Source organism: Hypomesus nipponensis, chromosome 20 (genome assembly GCF_054491055.1).
Source record: "Hypomesus nipponensis isolate SF chromosome 20, ASM5449105v1, whole genome shotgun sequence".
Taxonomy (NCBI): Eukaryota; Metazoa; Chordata; class Actinopteri; order Osmeriformes; family Osmeridae; genus Hypomesus; species Hypomesus nipponensis.
This window is the reverse complement of record NC_140380.1, coordinates 8,945,001-8,962,500: the sequence shown is the minus strand read 5'-3', so window position 1 is coordinate 8,962,500 and position 17,500 is coordinate 8,945,001. Positions and strand designations below refer to the sequence as shown.

At 43.8% G+C, this 17,500-nt stretch overlaps 3 protein-coding genes across 4 annotated transcripts in view; 2 read left to right on the top strand and 1 right to left on the bottom strand.

Moving 5' to 3' along the window:
- The window catches only part of galnt10 (UDP-N-acetyl-alpha-D-galactosamine:polypeptide N-acetylgalactosaminyltransferase 10 (GalNAc-T10)), a 41,156-nt gene extending 39,341 nt beyond the window's left edge, over positions 1 to 1,815 (top strand). Inside the window, exons 11-12 of the mRNA XM_084684235.1 lie at positions 1,205 to 1,354; positions 1,573 to 1,815. Coding sequence (XP_084540361.1) covers positions 1,205 to 1,354; positions 1,573 to 1,737 — 315 coding nt within the window. The 3' untranslated portion in view covers positions 1,738 to 1,815. The remainder of the gene's footprint in view (positions 1 to 1,204; positions 1,355 to 1,572) is intronic.
- Positions 1,816 to 6,270: 4,455 nt separating this feature from the next.
- sap30l (sap30-like) overlaps positions 6,271 to 17,500 on the top strand; it is a 27,014-nt gene continuing 15,784 nt past the window's right edge. Inside the window, exons 1-4 of one of the 2 annotated variants that reach the window (XM_084683650.1) lie at positions 6,271 to 6,952; positions 7,928 to 8,050; positions 8,527 to 8,625; positions 11,635 to 13,480. In XM_084683650.1, the coding sequence (XP_084539776.1) occupies positions 6,767 to 6,952; positions 7,928 to 8,050; positions 8,527 to 8,625; positions 11,635 to 11,763 (537 nt within the window). In that variant the 5' untranslated portion in view covers positions 6,271 to 6,766 and the 3' untranslated portion in view covers positions 11,764 to 13,480. Of the gene's footprint in view, positions 6,953 to 7,927; positions 8,051 to 8,526; positions 8,626 to 11,634; positions 13,481 to 17,500 lie in introns of those variants that run through there. The other variant, XM_084683649.1, reaches the window with a different exon arrangement.
- On the bottom strand, positions 14,610 to 16,665 carry LOC146246297 (heart- and neural crest derivatives-expressed protein 1-like). The gene is made up of 2 exons (XM_084684082.1): positions 15,813 to 16,665; positions 14,610 to 15,266 (listed from the first exon to the last, which is right to left on the bottom strand). The coding sequence occupies exons 1-2, from the start codon at positions 16,284 to 16,286 to the stop codon at positions 15,171 to 15,173; spliced, it is 570 nt and encodes a 189-aa protein (XP_084540208.1). The 5' UTR covers positions 16,287 to 16,665; the 3' UTR covers positions 14,610 to 15,170.

Here is a 17,500-nt window from a genome sequence, read left to right as displayed (position 1 = left end):
TCACACGCACACACACTTCTCTCACACAAACACACACTTCTCTCACACACACACACTTCTCTCACACGCACACACTTCTCTCACACGCACACACACTTCTCTCACACAAACACACACTTCTCTCACACGCACACACACTTCTCTCACACAAACACACACTTCTCTCACACACACACACACTTCTCTCACACACACACACACTTCTCTCACACACACACACACTTCTCACTCACACACACACTTCTCTCACACACACACACACACACACACTTCTCATGGACAGACACACATCTAGTTAAAGGTCATGGCATATGAGAATTGTCAACCAAAGTTGCACAGTGACACACCATGTTTCTCTCTCTCTCTCTGTCCCTCTCTCTCTCGCTCTCTCTCTCGCTCTCACTTTTTTGACGGTTAAACGCAAACAACCTTTTCCACACAGCATGCACACATCACATTTTCATAATAATCACTCTCTTTTCCCTCCTTTCAAATTTCTCTCAAATTGTCACACACGCGTCTCTGCATTCAAACTCACTCACTCCCTTACACACAAACTGGAGTACGTGCATCGACACACACACACAACTTCATTATCTCTGCGGTTCTAATGGACTATATTTGTTCCAGATGTCATTCAAAAGATGCTTTAGCCTAGCTCATAACTGAACATTGATGGATCACCACGGCGACGCTATTGTTTCCCCGGCGACAGACTCCAGCCCGCCGCTTTGACGGTTTAATTACAGTCATTTAAAGATGTGTTGTGGCTTAATCTCTGTCATGGTCGCAATTTGTATTCCAAGCTGGGGCAAAACTGCATCGCTGCAAATCACCCAGCGTGTCTGGCAGCTGTCCAAGACTGAGGTCCTTAGATCTGAGGAAGAGAGGGGAAGGTGGGAGGGGGGGGTGGGAGGGGGGTTTGGGGGGAGGGGTGAGAGGGGAGAGGAGGAAGGGGGGGGGGGGGGGGGGGGGGGGGTTAGAGTTCATCCGGAGAAGCTCAGCTCTGTATTTCACGGTGGAATCTTTACCGAGGGTACAGATTGGTTTTGACCTTTCCGTCTGTGGCTGAAAGGGCCTCCATTTTCCAGGGTTGAAGCAAAACAAGTGCTCCTCAAGTATAGTCAATCGAACCAACGCTCACCCCTCCCCCTCCTTCCCGCTCCCGCTCTTTCTCCGACTGTGCCCCCCCCCCCCTCCCCAGGTGTTTACGTTTGGCTGGAGGGAGGACATCAGGGTGGGGAACCCTATGCACACTAAGAAGGTGTGCTTTGACGCCGTGTCCCACAACAGCCCCGTCACGCTGTACGACTGCCATGGCATGAGGGGCAACCAGCTGTGGCGCTACCGCAAGGTGGGTGTGGGTGTCTGTGTGTGTGTGTGGGGGTGTGTGTCTCACTCTGTCTTCAAATACTATATTTTAATATTGCCTTTTCTGTCCCTCTCTCTCTTTCTCTCTCTTAATCCTCTCTTTATCCTCTCTCTCTCTCTATAAATATACATCTCCCTCCCCCTCACTCTTTTATCTCCCCCTCTCTCTCCTCCCTCCTCCCTTACCCCCCCTCTCTGCAGGACAAGACTATCTACCACCCCATCAGTAACAGCTGCATAGACAGCAGCCCGTCGGAGAAGAGGGTGTTTATGAGCATGTGCGACGCAGCGTCGCCCAGCCAGCAATGGCTGTTCGAGAATACCAACGCCACCGTGCTGGAGCAGTTCAACCACAGCGCCAACTGAGTCCACCGGGGGGCAGGAGCGAGCCCAGAGACTCACGCACCATCACTGCTGGGGGGAGAGGGAGGGTAGAGGGGGTGCGAAGGTGGGGGGGGTTTTAGCTGGGGAAGGGAGGGATAAGGGGGGGGGGGGGGGGCGCGTGAGCAAGCCGGTCTAGAAGGTTCTGTGAGAAGGAGATTGAGGAGAAGCCCCAGGGGGCAGGACTGTTTGAGTGACAGGTGTCTGTGGAGAGGTGAGTCCCCCCACACACCCTAGGACCTCCGTCTCCCCTCTCCTCCCCCCTCCTCGACATCTCCTACCACTGACTGTCTCCATTCCCTCTGTCTGAGCGAGGCTTTACCTCTCTCTCCCCTTTCTGCTCCCCACGGCTGACTCACACACACACACACACATACACACCCTAACACACACACACACAACACCCCCTGAGGCTTCGATAGTGAGCCAGAGCCGGACTGACAACAAAGCCCAGCCAGACAGAACCACTCTGCTCTGCAAAGCTCCTTTGCTTTACATGACTCTCTCCTCTCCCCTACTCTCTCCCCTCCTCCATTATTCTCCTCTCCCCTACTCTCTCCTCTCCTCACATCTCTCTTCTTTCCTCTCCCCTCCTCTCCTCTTTTCTCCTCTCCCCTCCTCTCCCCCCCTCTCCCGTCCTCTTTTCTCCTCTCTCCTCTCCTCACATCTCTCTTCTTTCCTCTCCCCTCCTCTCCTCTCCCCTCCTCTCCCCTCCACTCCCCTCCTCTCCCCCCTTCTCCCGTCCTCTTTTCTCCTCTCTCCTCTCCTTTGTTACGTCTCCTCCGGCGGCTCTCTCCTCCAGTGAGTCTCCATGACGGAGAACAAGAGATTCACCCTTGACAACACTGGACGTTAGTCCACACCCAGACCACGCGCGTATTGCTCCACCATCTCGACCCTGGCTGGTGATCACAGTCACCAGCTCTCCTCCCTTCCTCGTTCGCTCGCTCTTTCTCTCTCTTTACTTCCTCTCTCCAACTCCCTCGCTCCCCCCTCAGGGTCAGAGGAGGGGGGGGGGGGTTGGTTCTCTCAACCAGGTTCCTGGATGTGTCATCACCTGCAGCCAGCTCTCGCTGGCTGGCAGCCTGAACCCAGGCAGTGTCTGGAACAACCTCGTCTCACACACACACACACACACACCGTCATCTCACACAGACACACTATCATGCACACACGCTGGTACACACTGTCACGCACGCACGTATACACACCTACATCACACTTATACACACCAAAACACAATCTCACACTCGCAGATATACGTGTTACCTACACCCACGTGGGAGTGTGTGTGTGGGGGGGGGGGTGGGGGGGGGGGTATAGCCCCTCTACACTGGCCTGGTCTGGGGTGGTGACAGGAATGAGGTGGTTTAAATGCATAAAGCACTTGCAATGAAAAACTTGAATGAAATTTTAGTGCCTTGTCGGAAGAAGGAGAAGAGATCAAGAGCCAAACCCTTGGTCTGGGCTGGTCTGGACTGGTCTGAACTGGTCTGGTCTGGACTAACCCTTGTTGATGGATTTTTGGAAAACATTTATGTAATTGTAATTGTATTTTTTGGTAGTGAATAGCTGAACAGACTATATAACCAGTTTGTATTTTCCTGCCTTGAAATTCAGACGAAAAACCCCTCTTCCTTTTCGTCATGATGTCATAGTCCCCTGTTGTTGTTCTTGTTTGTGTTTAAACACCCGCTGTTTCCTTCAAGGAATGAAGCTGGATGGATTCCCAAACCCTGAAACACAGAGTCACTGTGTTGTGTTTGTTCACCCGTCCTCCATCTTTGTTTCCTTTGTTTACTTGACGTTTTTATTGTCTTATTTCTTCCTTTTTGTCGGGTTGGTGTTTTTTGTTGTTGTTGTTGTTGCTTTAGTTCAGCCAATCCACTTGATTTGTGTTTCAATGCAATTCTCGTCCAATCTATCAAATCTGGGTCCTGATCGTGTATATTTACTCTGCTCAGAGACTCTTGATTCTTGAGACTCGCAGATGTCCTCCTTGTGAACGTGAAACTGGCGTCTGAGAGAATCCCTCCCTCCAAATACTGTCTGGTGTGTGACCTTTTAACATCTTATTCATTTAGCAGATACTTTTATCAAAAGCGACAGGTTGTTCACGTGGAGAACACAGCAGAAAATCAAGGACGACAAATGCAAAGTTATGACTGTATTTTGACGGTCAGAGTGTGGAAAGAGGCCTGCGTTCACCTGGGCGCAGTGCAAAGTAACCACATCTCAGCCGTCTGGCACAGTGAATAACACAAACAGCCACAGTATGATGGTACAGTGCAGCGACCGTGTCCTCTGAATAATGTGAGGAGCGTTTGATTGAAGATCAAAAGGTTCCCATTTCAGCAGTACCTTGCTTTGGAAAAACTGTCTGCTAAATGTATACATTATTGTCAAATGAAATCAATACCAGGCCTGTCTATTGGAGGAAGTAACCTTAACAGAGAACCAAAGCATTTTTTTTTTTTAAGTTCATCTGAATGATTCTCTTGTTTGTGGATTTTCTTTTCTTGTTCTTGCTTTAAACTTGTGTTAATGTCCATAAGGCATATCATTTTCCCCCCATGACAAACTAGGGAATATTTTGGCACTGTGATGTCCGTATGACTCGTCAGTTCATCCTTGGGTATGCATTACATTATCATATTAAGTTTACGATCGAATCTTTTTTTTTTTTGCTGCAGTCCCTTTTATACAAATTGTATTCAAAAAGACACACTTCTATAAAATTCCATGAAAATGTTTCTTATGCAGCGGGGTCAAAGGGGTTTAATGTTCTTAAAAGTGTGCGTGAGCTGAAGGTTTTGTGAATCCCTTCCCACCCTTGTTCTACCAGTTTCTATTCAGCAGAGAACGGCAGAACGCGAAAGTGTCTAGAGCGGATGATTGAATGCGTAGCTAATTTACGTTTCTGGAGCAATTAAATGGTGGCCGATTGCAGAAAATGATGTGGACCCTGTCCATTGCACATGTAAAAGTTTTTATTTTATGTATGTATGATTTATAGATGGGTCGGAAGTAGTATACCCTATTGTGGTGGTGTTAAACCTACTTTTCTTACGGTGCAATTATTTGAATGGTCTGGTGTTGGAATTGATCATTTAGCTCAGCATTGAATACTTTTTAAAATAAAGGTTTCTAGTGTGTAAAGGTCGTGGGTGGTCATTCACACTATGCTGTGTACATGAGTGCAATTTTAACATCTAGGGAAGTGTACATTTTGTAACTCATAAATATCCAATATTTTTTTGTACTGACATAATGACTGTAAAAGTGTATTTAGATATTTAACACACTGTACAACTAAACTGGAATTGTATGATATTTTTTGCCGAAATTGTAAAATAAAATGTTTCTATATTTGAACGATTAACTGTGTCTATCTTCATTCCATTCTGTTTTTCGGAGTGCTCGTCTATTGTTGAAAAGTCACTAACCACCGTTTTGGAGTGCGGGCCAAAAGTGTCTAATTAGTCAGTTGTCTAATTAATGGTGACCGTATGTTAAGCAGTAGAATAGAACACTTCCTCAGAATACGTCCATTCGCGTAAACCACAGCCTTCAACTGGGCAAGGAGAAGTTCGTTGTAGGTTTCAATGTTTTTTTTATCACACTAGTGCCTCCAATTCTGCTCCAATGCAGATTTTTTTGCTCTAACAATAATCTAGCACACTTGAATAATTAGCTGGTTGACACGTTGAATTGGGTTTGTTACAACTGGGGTTCGAGAAAAACCTACTGGAAGACAACAGTTGGCTAATAGTTTTCAAAATGTTTAAGTGTTTTTCCATCGCACAATTCAATAGTGACTATGTGGCTCCCCTTGGTGGCAATACAAGGCTATGATTTGTTAACTTTGAAAAGTTGTTTTGTTGTGGTCGAGTTAGCCTACTTACACTGTCACACCGTGTTTTAACATGTATTTAGCAAATGCGGAGTATCTATCCCACATACACTCATAGCCTGCAAACTATTTTTTTTTAAATGTAGATACATTAGGCATTACATTTTAATAAGGCGACAACTAAGGAGATGGTATGCACAAGGTCTGTTTTGGATACTGATAAATGATGTGGCTGTTTGTGCTTCCACGGATGGGGACATAGTTAGTCCATTGTTACTGGTTTTATGCTCGAAGAATGAGAGAATGCTTCGCGATTTAGAAGGGGGAGGGTTCCGAGTTTCTACGAGTCCAATTATTTGCATAAAGCCTATCCGTTTCAAACGTTCTGAATGAATATCAAAACGAGCCATATTTTTGCAAAATGCCATATTGGCATGTTTTTCTGTAAAACGTGATAGAACCGTACAATCGTTCGAGCAGGCTGTTGACTTGACATAACGATCTTATTTATAGAAAACAAAATACGCATAGAGATTCAGGAAGCTTCAACGGAACTGTTGACATCTACTTTGACCAATCGGATACAGGTACTAACAGTCTGAGGCACGCCTTGATTGAGCACTGACCAATGGCGATCCGAGAGTCAAACTTCCGCTGCAGGAACGGGACCGTTCCGTTGTACAAGCTGTTCTGAAAGAGTGCCGCGATTGTTGAGGTGTTCTATGAAATACGTGATTTCTTTAAAGTTATTTCATTCTCGATAAACATTTAAGTGCGATTGGACTTAGTTTGATTTGTGACCGCTTGAAGGTGTCACATGCGCGCCTCGTTGAAAGTAGGTCGCTAGTCAGCGGTTTGCGTTGTCAGCACAGGAATTTATTCGTACTAGCTAGCCTAGCTAGCTGCCTAGCCGCCACCTTGCGCGGTCTCGTCTCGTCTTTTTGGTGAGAAAGGTTTGGTCAGTGATTTTTAAATCCATGTCTACGTTCATTTGATGTAGCAAGTCTTTCATATTCATCCAATCTGAAAGGAGAAAAGCTTTCTTGCCTTAGACAAAGCTTGCCCGACCTTTAAAGGGTTAAGCTAACTACTTGGCTTTGTTAGTGTACCAAAGGAAGAAACGGTTCGGGGCGAATTCGCAATATCTCTAGAGCAACCATCATGAATGGATTTAGCACGGAAGAGGACAGCCACGATGGACCCCCAGCTCCGCCGTTTTACGGTCAAAGCTGCTGCCTGATTGAGGACGGAGAGCGTTGCGGTCGATCAGCTGGGAATGCGTCGTTCAGTAAACGGATCCAGAAGAGCATATCGCAGAAAAAACTGAAGTTGGACATCGACAAGAGTGTAAGTGGAATTGTGATAAATAGTCATTGAATCGCACAAATCAACTACTTAGGTAGTGGTGGTTTGCGTAACAGTTAGCTAGTCAGCTGACAGATCACCTTTACAACGACGTCAAAGTGTTGGCTAGCCAGCTACTGTATAGTAGTCTCGGCGATATGCTTCGACGGCAAGGCAGCTAGAAAGATCGTGAAGTTACTACTGTAAGTGTAATCTGTAAAATGGTCGATTTCTCATAAGACTGCCGGTTAAATTACATTCGTTTCAACTGGTGGCATGGTGGCAAGATTCTTTGGCTAGCTGGCCAACTATTGTGTGACTCCTGCAGTGTCGCTTCCCCCATTACTTTGCAGCTCTAGTCGTTGTTTCACTGCGCAGTGAGCAGTCACTTTTTTCCACGCCCCCTTCACCGTAAAATGGCTGTTGCTAAGGAAGCCAGAAATGGTTGTCCGGTGAGACAAAGTAGCACAGACTATCACGTTCAGGAAAATGACACAACGGTATCATCATTTTTTTCTTTGATCATATACCGGAACATGCACATCATATATGTATATATATATATTTGTTGTTGTTGTTGAAAGAGATCTCTGAAGCTTCTGCACAGAAATGTAAAGTTTTATGTTTGACCGGTAGTTGCTGCGTCCACGTGGTGGATTCATGGTGTTGGACCCTGACCGTGGTTGAAAATGAAGTCACTAGATATAATACCGCGTCAGCGTGTACTGCTCCACGTGCTTAAACGCATGCCATATAACGCTTTGTTTGAATATCAATACTCACCATATTTTATCACGTGTCTTCTACAGGTTAAACGGATAAAGGTTGTGTGTTTACCAGCAAGATTTTCTGTTGTAGTATTTCAACGGAGGGCATATTTACGATTCTAGAACAACTTTTAGTCCTTTATTTTGTTCATGTTTTGCCAAGATGCATGTTCTCAATCCTGATCTCTCGATGGAACCCTGTCCTGTTTAGGTGCGCCACCTCTATATCTGCGACTTCCACAAGAACTTCATCCAGAGTGTTCGCAACAAGAGGAAGAGGAAGACAAGCGACGATGGTGGAGAGTCACCAGATCACGATGTGGAAGTACCTGAGGTGAGGGGGGGAGGTGTTGGTGAGGGGAGATGGGACAGTGGAAGGCTTAATAATGGTAGACCATGTCATGGAGGAGAGGGGGAAGGGAGACGAGGAAGAGAAAAAGACACCATTGTGCTCTTTTAAATCATGTGTCTATAGCCTGGCCATCCCCCAGCACACTAAACCAGTCAGAATGAGTCATAGTGAGTGTGGCAGGACTTCATCTTAACACAGAATATGGATATTTATACCGCATTTACATTAAAGTTGTTTTGATGACATTTGGGGAATTGATTTTGAAGTACTTTTAGGTTCATAAGGCCTTCATCACCCACAGAGTTGAGAGAAGGGACGTTTGATAAAGGTGTGTTGAGAGAAGGGACATTTGATAAAGGTGTGTTGAGAGAAGGGACGTTTGATAAAGGGCTGGGCGTGAGGACCTCAGGATGTGATGCAAGGCCACGTCGTCACGGTCACTGTTGTCACGGTTTCAGGTGGACCTGTTCCAGCTTCAGGTGAACACGTTGAGACGCTACAAGAGACACTACAAACTACAGACCAGGCCTGGACTCAACAAGGCCCAGCTGGCCGAGGTAAGCTCTTCCTCATACTCGCACTGTATTGCGTTGTGCCATGATATGAATTTGGCCATATCATGGATATCACAATATATGAATAAATGTATTAGTAAAGTGTTTCTGTTTGGTATAAAAATGAGTCACGTAATACTGCCTAGTGGGCTAGTTCAAATTTGTATGTTTTACCAAAAAAACATGCAGCATGGACGCTGCACCCATTGTGCCAGCCAATGAAAGTCAACAAACAAGCTAGCACAACTCCAGAGGAAGCAAACATTAATATGAATAAACTGCCTTTGTTGGCAAGTGTAAGCAAGCGTTAATGATAAAAAAAATAACGCCAGTGGGGTTGATTTGCCGGACAAAGAAGAATTGGTAAAAAAAAAAAAAGGAGCCTCTTTCGTTGGTTTCAAGTTACTTGACATCGACCAACAAACAGTAGCCTACTCTGTAAGTTGTGTCGTCAAATTGTGCTAGCCAAAGGTGGAATAACTAGCAATCTCTTTCACCACCTGAGAGCCATGCATGTGCGCTAAAATTAATCTACCAGAATGTGTTTGACAAATCCAATTCCAGGTTGGTTGGAATTGTGAAATGTTTGTTTATTGTAGGCCAACAGAATCTAGTATTCAGCCATGTAATATTTGTTTATAGCTAGAGCTAACTCTACAAATATTTTACAGTTTTTTTGCGATCCCATCAATGGAGGCTACTGTTGAACGTGTAGGCTACTGAGAAGTCGATCTTCCGTGGCAATTAAACGCTGCAAAATTAGGAAAATTCAACTCCTGTGAAAGTGACACCGTAGTTACCCAATCCAAATCCGTGCAAGTGCGGTAGATTAGCCGCTGCAGTGCGGATTGCATTGTCATGACATTTTAAGAATAACTAATATATCGTGATAAATACCGATACCGTCAGTGCTTACGAATTATACCGTGATAAACATTTTAGGCCATACCGCCCAGCCCTAACTGGGGGGTAGGCTGTGACTTATCTGTCTTGTTCCGTTTAGAAATGCTTGAATGGAAATAGTTTTCACATAAGAACATAACGGAAAGGACTACACAACAAACAATACATTTTGCTAAATTAATACATTTATTATCATAATGACATTAAAAAGGAATACATTAGATAAGGACAGTAGCTGAAATCATCCAACCTTCTCACAGCCTATAAATCATGGTTGCATACAGGGGATTTTTACAGTGTGACAAAGTGTCGCTATCAGGATACTGAAGCGTGAATCTCTCCGATTTATTAGATGACTTGTAACTACTACCTACTCACAACATTGCGTGTGAAGGGTCAATAGTAGCAACAGTCTAGAACGTTCCTCACTGTTTGTGTGAACGGCTTCAGCAGGAGGTCAGTGTCGGCTGCTGCCTGTTGGGGACGTTGTTCTCCCAGTTACGAGCGATTCTCTCATTGCTATTGGCTGTGGAGGAAAAAAAGAAAAAACCTAATTGGATAAACGCCAAGCCCAATCAAAGAGTAAGAGAAATAATAAAAATGAAAAAAAAAAAAATGGAAATCCTCTGTCATATTCTAATGAGCTTACTGCTTCTAGTTAGTGCCAGGCCGTTTGGTAGCATCAATCAACAGGCGTAGAATAACAAACCCTCCATTGTTTTCTGATGAGGCCTGAGTTCTAACGCCAGTGTGTCGAGGTGTGGAGCCATGCTAGGTGTTGGAGCTCACCTGACCTGGCCACTACAAAGCTGCTCTCCCCATAAAAATCAAGTCCAACCACACAGCTTTCAGTCGCTGCTTTAGTAACCTGTTGTAACGGGGATCGCGTCACAGTTTGTGGGGCTAAGTCTTGCTCCCAGGGACTTCATTAAGGCCCGGTCGCTTTCCCAACGCCAGTCTGTCATGGGGAGGGGGGGGAGCCCCCAGCTTGGTCGCTGTGATATATGGGGTGTGGTGGCAAAATGGCCTCATAATTGGTCACGGAGAGATTGTTAGGAGGCTTTGTGAACTGGACAGGTGAACCGAGTGGAAGCATGCAGCTGGCTACAACCCCTGTCCTTACAAATACCCCTCTATGCAGCGTTTCCGGAGGTTGGGGATGGGCGGGGAGGGGGGGGGGGGGTGAGGGGGGTGAAGGAAGCAGGGTTATAAGTTGAATGTTTCCCCAGACCGCTCAGAGGCCCTGACCCCCAGTAATGAGACTTACACATCATTAATAAAGGCACCAGTCAACAGCTCCAACCAATTACAGGCCTGCTTGTTGGCCGGCCGGCCGGCGAGGCTGTCAGCCCCGGAGCGGAGCTGTGGCACTACACGGTGGACGTCTAACCCCACCCGGGGCCCCCCCACACCTCCGCGCAGTCATGAGAATAAATCAAATGCGCTCTCCGGTTGTTAGTATAAATCAAGCACACCTTCCATGTTTGTGTGTGTGTAAATCAAACGCGCCCTCCCGTGTTTTAAAGTGTAAATCACATGCGCCCTTTCTTGTTTGTTAGTATAAATCAAGCGGCCTCCGTCTCGCCCATGTTTACATGATATTGAATGCCTCCTGATGACTTGTCTGCTGAATTTATGTGTCCAGTTTCTCCGAATCCATCTAATAACCTTCTTTTTTGGTATTTACCCCTATTAGGATTACCTCAGCGCTGTAGTGTATTTTCAGTTTGTCAAAGACGGGGTGCAATTGTGGACTAGATGTGTCGTTTGAAACTTCTGCCGATCCTCCTTCCACCCTCTGTCTTGCGTGCTTTCTTGTAATCTGGAGCCAGCAAGCACACCAGGCTTGTGTCGTCCAGACATTGTATAGTCCTGTCAATCTCAATAATCTCATATACATTTAACATGTGTATGTTAAGCAGACTTTTATCATTTTTTCTTCTCTAATGCGACGGACAAATATGACATATATAGTGAGTGCAGCATGTCCAGGGACCAGAAGTGCGCAGGATTTGTGTATACCTACCCCCTGTCATCGTAATGTACTACTCCTCAATGTTTACTGAAGTTTTCCCTCGCCCCCCCGCCTCCCCTTCTCCCCCGCTTCAGACGGTCAGCCGCCACTTCCGGAACATTCCGGTGAACGAGAAGGAGACATTGACGTACTTCATCTACATGGTGAAGAGCAACAAGAGCAGGCTAGACCAGAAGGCCGACGGCAGCAAACAACTGGACTAGACACCTTCCGACCCCCCCCCCCCTCCCTCACCCGACCCCACACGGTTGCCGACGGACACGGGTGTTTCCGTGGCGACCAGCCCTGCAGAGCCTTCTAGGGGCCTCTGCAGTTTCGATGCCGTCGTGTGAATATGATATCTCGCTATGTACAGAACGTGGAGTGTTTGACTGGTCTGGGAGAGAATGTGTTGTACGATACAGAAACTGCCTTAAAGATGTTTGTGGGTTTGGGTATCTCTTTTTAGTTTTTTTTTTTTTTTTTTTTCTCTGTTTGTCTTTTGGTTTCGACTGTTATCAACATGGAGGAATGCTTGTGCCAAACCAGAAGGTGAACATGAGAGAGAGAGGGATGGGAATGGGTCATTTTCTTGTATTGTTGAATGGAAAGAGGATCGTCGAAGCAGGGAAGTATTGTACATTTTTATGAAGTCCAGCAAATTGTGCTCGGACGAGTCCTCTCTTGTCCAGCTGAATGAAGAAGCACGGTTCAGAACGAGGATGACGTAGCATTTAATTTGTAATGCTTTTCTTTCTCTCTCTCACACACACACACACACACCACTCCTTCTCGTTATGTCTTTGTCAGCTGCACACACACACTCGCAGACTCCCACACCCTTCCTTGGCTGGTGCGTTCCAGCCGTGGCGATCATCCTGGCCTGGTCGTTGCCCTCTTCTTCTGAAACACGCCGATACGTCTAGTTTGTCCTCCTCCCGTGTCCCTTTACGTCTTGTTTATATTATGATTTCAGCGTTTTGAGACGCGTTTTTAAATAGATGTCATGTCTAAGGAGTGTAAAACAACAGATTGAAGCACCATATTTAAAAGGCATTTTCTCCTAGGAAATGCCAAGTTGCAGCACTAACATTAGTTAGCCTAATCCTTTTTCTACCAACATGAGTCTTTTAGTCATTGGACACTAGAACCTTGTGGCTGTATTTATCCTGTTTGTGCTTAAATGTTTTGGGGGGGGTTTATTTCAGATTGGTTTATCGTCCTGAGGAATCATGTCAGTTGTCACAGCAATTATTTTTGAGTATGTATATTCTGGCAGTATTGGAATTATGTTCGTCTGGTTGGCACGTGACCCATAGATGAACTGCACCAGAGGTCATTTTGTTGAACCTCGAGTTGAACCTCGTTTGTGTTTAACCGTATAATTTGTTTGTATTTGTTTATTAATTATTTCGTTTCACTAAGGGTGTGTTCCACAAAGCCCAACACTGACAGTCCTGTAGCAAAATAAAAGAAGCAAATTAAAATTACTGTCATGTTTTAGTTTTCAACAAACTCCCGTAATTTAAAATACTAAATTATTTCCTAATGTTTCAAAAAGTTACCGAATGTTAACCGTTCGCCCTGCTGTCACGCTGTAGAGCTTGTCCATGCTCCTCGTCCTACATTTATGATAATGTCGGATTTGAGTGTATCCTTTTAAATTGTACCCGTCTTGCCTTAATCTTTAAGGCTTGTGTTGGAAGTCTCCGGCCATCGTTCCTACTTAACGGTATATTTTTACCATGTCAGCTAGTCTTTTGTGTTTCGCTTGTAGCTTTCTTAGTGCCATGTATATCTTTTTTGTTTTGTTTTTCTCCTTTGTTAACATATTGGCTGTGCTGCGTTAAATCTAACTGTTGTAATAGATGACATACACATATTTAAAAATGGCTGCTTATTGCTCTTATCAATAAACATATTGTACATTGTAAAGACGTTGTTGACGTTTCCTTTTTTTTATCGCTCAACCAAAAGACGGTCACATTGAACTCATGTTGCTCATGAGCTGTAGTGGTTGTTTATCATCACTAGATGGCACCACTTCTGCAAATATGACCCTCATTTAGAGAACCAAGTGTCGGTTTAAATAAACCGTCAACCAACGAATGATTTCAAGATCCTGTACTTTGAGCTCTGGTTGTTTCAAAAGCACCCAGCAAAGTCTTACGTATGTCCGATGGACCCTAGTGATTAAGCACAAATCAAATCCTGCATTTGACGCTCGTGAGAATTACATGAGTTCCGTTTTAAATCAATAGGCTACCAACAACACTGCACACGCGCTTTGAGGTGAGTGAATGTAAGAGTGCTACACTGTTACAGTGAACAATTAGGAAATATATATATATAAGTATTTCTGACACAAATTTGGGCGTATGCAATTGAGTTATATTTAATCTGTTAATTGTTAACGTGTTGGCTGCTGTAGTCTGCACCAACACGCATGAAACTTGGCAAACTTGCAGTAGGCCTATAGACTACATGAGTTATCAGACACCGAATTACATAAACGGACTACAGGAAGCGTAAGGTGCCTACATGTATCTAGTTCACATTCACAATCAGTTAAATCTCCAATCACGGAATTCTTTTTGGGGGGATGTTTGCGGCAGTTTCACTAAATGAAACAGCACGTCGTCAAAGTTCACCGTCTTAAAATGTATTTAAATGTAGTAAATGTTTTGCTTGCTATCCATGTCGACCCTATGGCTTTTATTCATACATATATAATAAGGATATATTTTAAATTGATGTATATTATCCTATCCATAAGTCATATCCACATAGGCCTATTGCATAAAACGTTCATATATTTTACCTTGGATATCCATTCCGACAGAATGAACAAAATAACCGAATGCTTGTGATGGTTTTAAATTCCGCAAGGTATTTTGTAGGCTTAGGCTACGTTTGGGCAAAACCAAGAAGTTTTGTATGAGCATTACTAATGCTTTACCTCGTCTGTTTACTTTACGACTTTACAGAGATTTGTGGTGAAATAAGTAATTAATTTATTCAGGCATAAAGTTAATTTACACAATGTTCACCTGGGACACAATTTCCATTAAGAAATGTATGAAGTACAGTTGGCCATATTAGGCCTGTTCATTCTTCTAATGACACTCTTTTGATAGTGAAATGTGTTTAATTTTCATATAATAGATCATGTCTTAATATATAATAAATTCATGTACTACTTCAATCGAACAGTAACGTTAATTTGAGGTAGATTCAACACATTTTCGAAGCAAGACATAGGCGACGACAATAGTCTATAATGCATGCCTTACATGGCGTTAAAATGGTGTTGACTAGCTCTGTTGGCTAAAGAAACACCACAATATTTTGTCGTCAGTTCGTGCACAAGATGTCCTACAACAAAGTCTTACAAACTATGTCATAAAGTTAATTAAATCTCTTAACATGAATTGTTCATGTAGGCATAAGTTTACTATCACTCGTCCGCTGATGTGTTTCAACATTGCACGTAAAGGTGTGTGTGTGTGTGTGTGTGTGTGTGTGTGTGTGTGTGTGTGTGTGTGTGTGTGTGTGTGGGCAAGTGGTTGTATTCCTTGCAGCGAGTGCTTGAATACCGAGTCTATGAGTGGGTTTTCAGTGATGTTCGGCTTCACTGGTTCAGTTCCAAAGCCCACACTTGTTGAGGCCAGCCTGTCCGTCCTTTTATCTTTTTCTCGTTTCCTAACGATTCCTGTAGACCTTCGTTCTGTGGAGAGAAAAATACACACATATATATATATATATATATTTTTATCAGCAATAAAAACAAACAAACATGGTTTTATGGTATCATGGTTATCTTTAAGAATTCGGTTCTATAGGGTTTAGAGAACTATATAGCCTACGTTGTACGAACATCATGACATTTTTATTTTGAAAAAGAATAACATGTGAATTAGTTATTTTTCTACGTGTTGCTCTTCTAAACAGTGTGCCAGTGTCGAATAAATTGAATACGCTATAAGATTATAGTCCACGTTTTATCACAACTAACTCCCATATGCAATTTATGTGTCTGCTAAATAGTATTGTACAAAAATGTATGAAACGCTTTTTGAAGTTTGGCGTCATGATTTTGCATGATAACTTAAAAATGTCCTATGTGCAGGACTATGCTATCAAACCTTAGAACCAGAATGTGTGTATTATTCAAAAACGGATTTCAAAATATTCATTGGTTAAATTTATATTAATAATAGGTTATATTATTTAAAATGTTGCACTAATTAAGACAAAATCAGGCATAACATACCATCTCCCTTTTCCTTTTTAAATCTCTGTTGTCATATTTCTTGATCTCGGCCTTGAATCCTTCTGTTTCTCCCGTATCTTTAGCCAGCACGTCCATAAGGTAGGCAATGTAACTTGTTGCCAGTCGTAAAGTTTTGATTTTAGATAGTTTCGTGTCCGCTGGTACGTTTGGAATACACTCTCTCAGTTCAGCGAAGGCAGTGTTGATGCTTTCCGTCCGCCGTCGCTCCTTCTTCGGTCCTGCAGCTCTCCTCTTCCCCATCCGCGCCGAGAGGCCGTCCAACTGGCTGTCGTGAGCCGGGCCAGGAGCCCCAAACTCGGATGAGTAGGGCGTCTGGATCTGGAAGTCTGGAGGTACCTCGCCGTGGTTCACCACCCAGCTTTGGAAGTACGGGTTTTCTTGATGACACCTCTGGACGAATGGAAACGTGTCATGCATCAGATGGTGATGCTGGTAACTCCCAATGAGGTTCATGTTTAAGACCGACAGGTTATCCGCCGTTCCCTTGTCGGTTGGTTGTCTTGACGCGGTGTCACCTCTGCCCAGGGTTGCAGCCGCTTTCCGGGGAGTGAGGAGTACCTCTCACGAAGGATGCTGAAGGAAACAGAGGCCTCTCACTTACGGATAAAAACAAACGTTAACACATTTACCTGCGAGCTGACAACAAACTTTCGAGTCTGATGATAACGTTTTCTTTCCACAATGTGTGCATGTCAAGTTTGGCAAGCAGCTCTCGCGATCATTGTGGTGGATTAAATAAAGTTAGATTGAATTGAATCGAAAAAATACATCCAGGCCAGAGTCTTCGTCTTTTGGAAAGCAGTTTTTTATTTATACATGAATGAGGAAGGCTCTCATTTGCGCAAGAAATTTGACCCCATGAAAGGAGCGGGGGCCCAGGTTTATATGATTTCGAAGGAAGCTGAGGTACGCGCTGGCCAATCGGGCGCGAGAGCAACAGGTCGGGGAGGAGAGTTGGGAGAGTTGTGACGCGAGGAGTCTACAATAACATGACGCGTGAGCCGTATTCCCACAATCAAAACGATGCTTCTAATGGGCGATGAAGGGCACACACGGTATTGGAGAGCGAACAAACAGATTAATTTCACAATTCATTCTTTCAAAAATTGAAAACAAGAATTGTATTTTATTTGAGTACTCTAATCCCTAATCTCTAATTTCTTTATTAAAAACATTTGCAACGGGGAAAGTTATTATTAATAATAATCTCTTCATAATAATTTTACGCACAAGCTTTATGCGTCAATTTGTAATTGTTTTATAGCCTGTATTAGGCCTTGTTATTTTTATAATCACGTGGCAAGACAAATGTTTTGTTTTGGTTCTGAGTAAATCTTCGTAACTCCTTCAAAAAAAGGAAATATTCCTTTCTCCCGTTGAGTAAAAATGTAGAACAATTTTCTAACTTGCAGGCCTTATTCAAAATGTATCTTGTAGACATTTGTGAAAACTTTTAATAGGTTGGTCACAGTTTAGTGTAGGGCCTAAAACAATTCAGTGAAAATCCTATTCATGTTGGCCAGTATAGTTATGATCTATAGGTTGTTTTCTATATGGAGCATATTCTTCTTATGATAAAATATATTTTCGTGAAAAAAATGTCACACAAGTTTTAGACCGCGTTGGCTCGTAAAAACCTTTGGGTGCACATTTTACTGTAAAAACTT

Coding starts and splice junctions, on each gene's coding strand:
- LOC146246297 (XM_084684082.1), bottom strand. CDS start 16,286: ATGAACCTCATTGGGAGTTACCAGCATCACCATCTGATGCATGACACG. Junction 15,267..15,812: donor TAAAAAGGAAAAGGGAGATG/GTATGTTATGCC, acceptor TTCTCTCCACAG/AACGAAGGTCTACAGGAATC.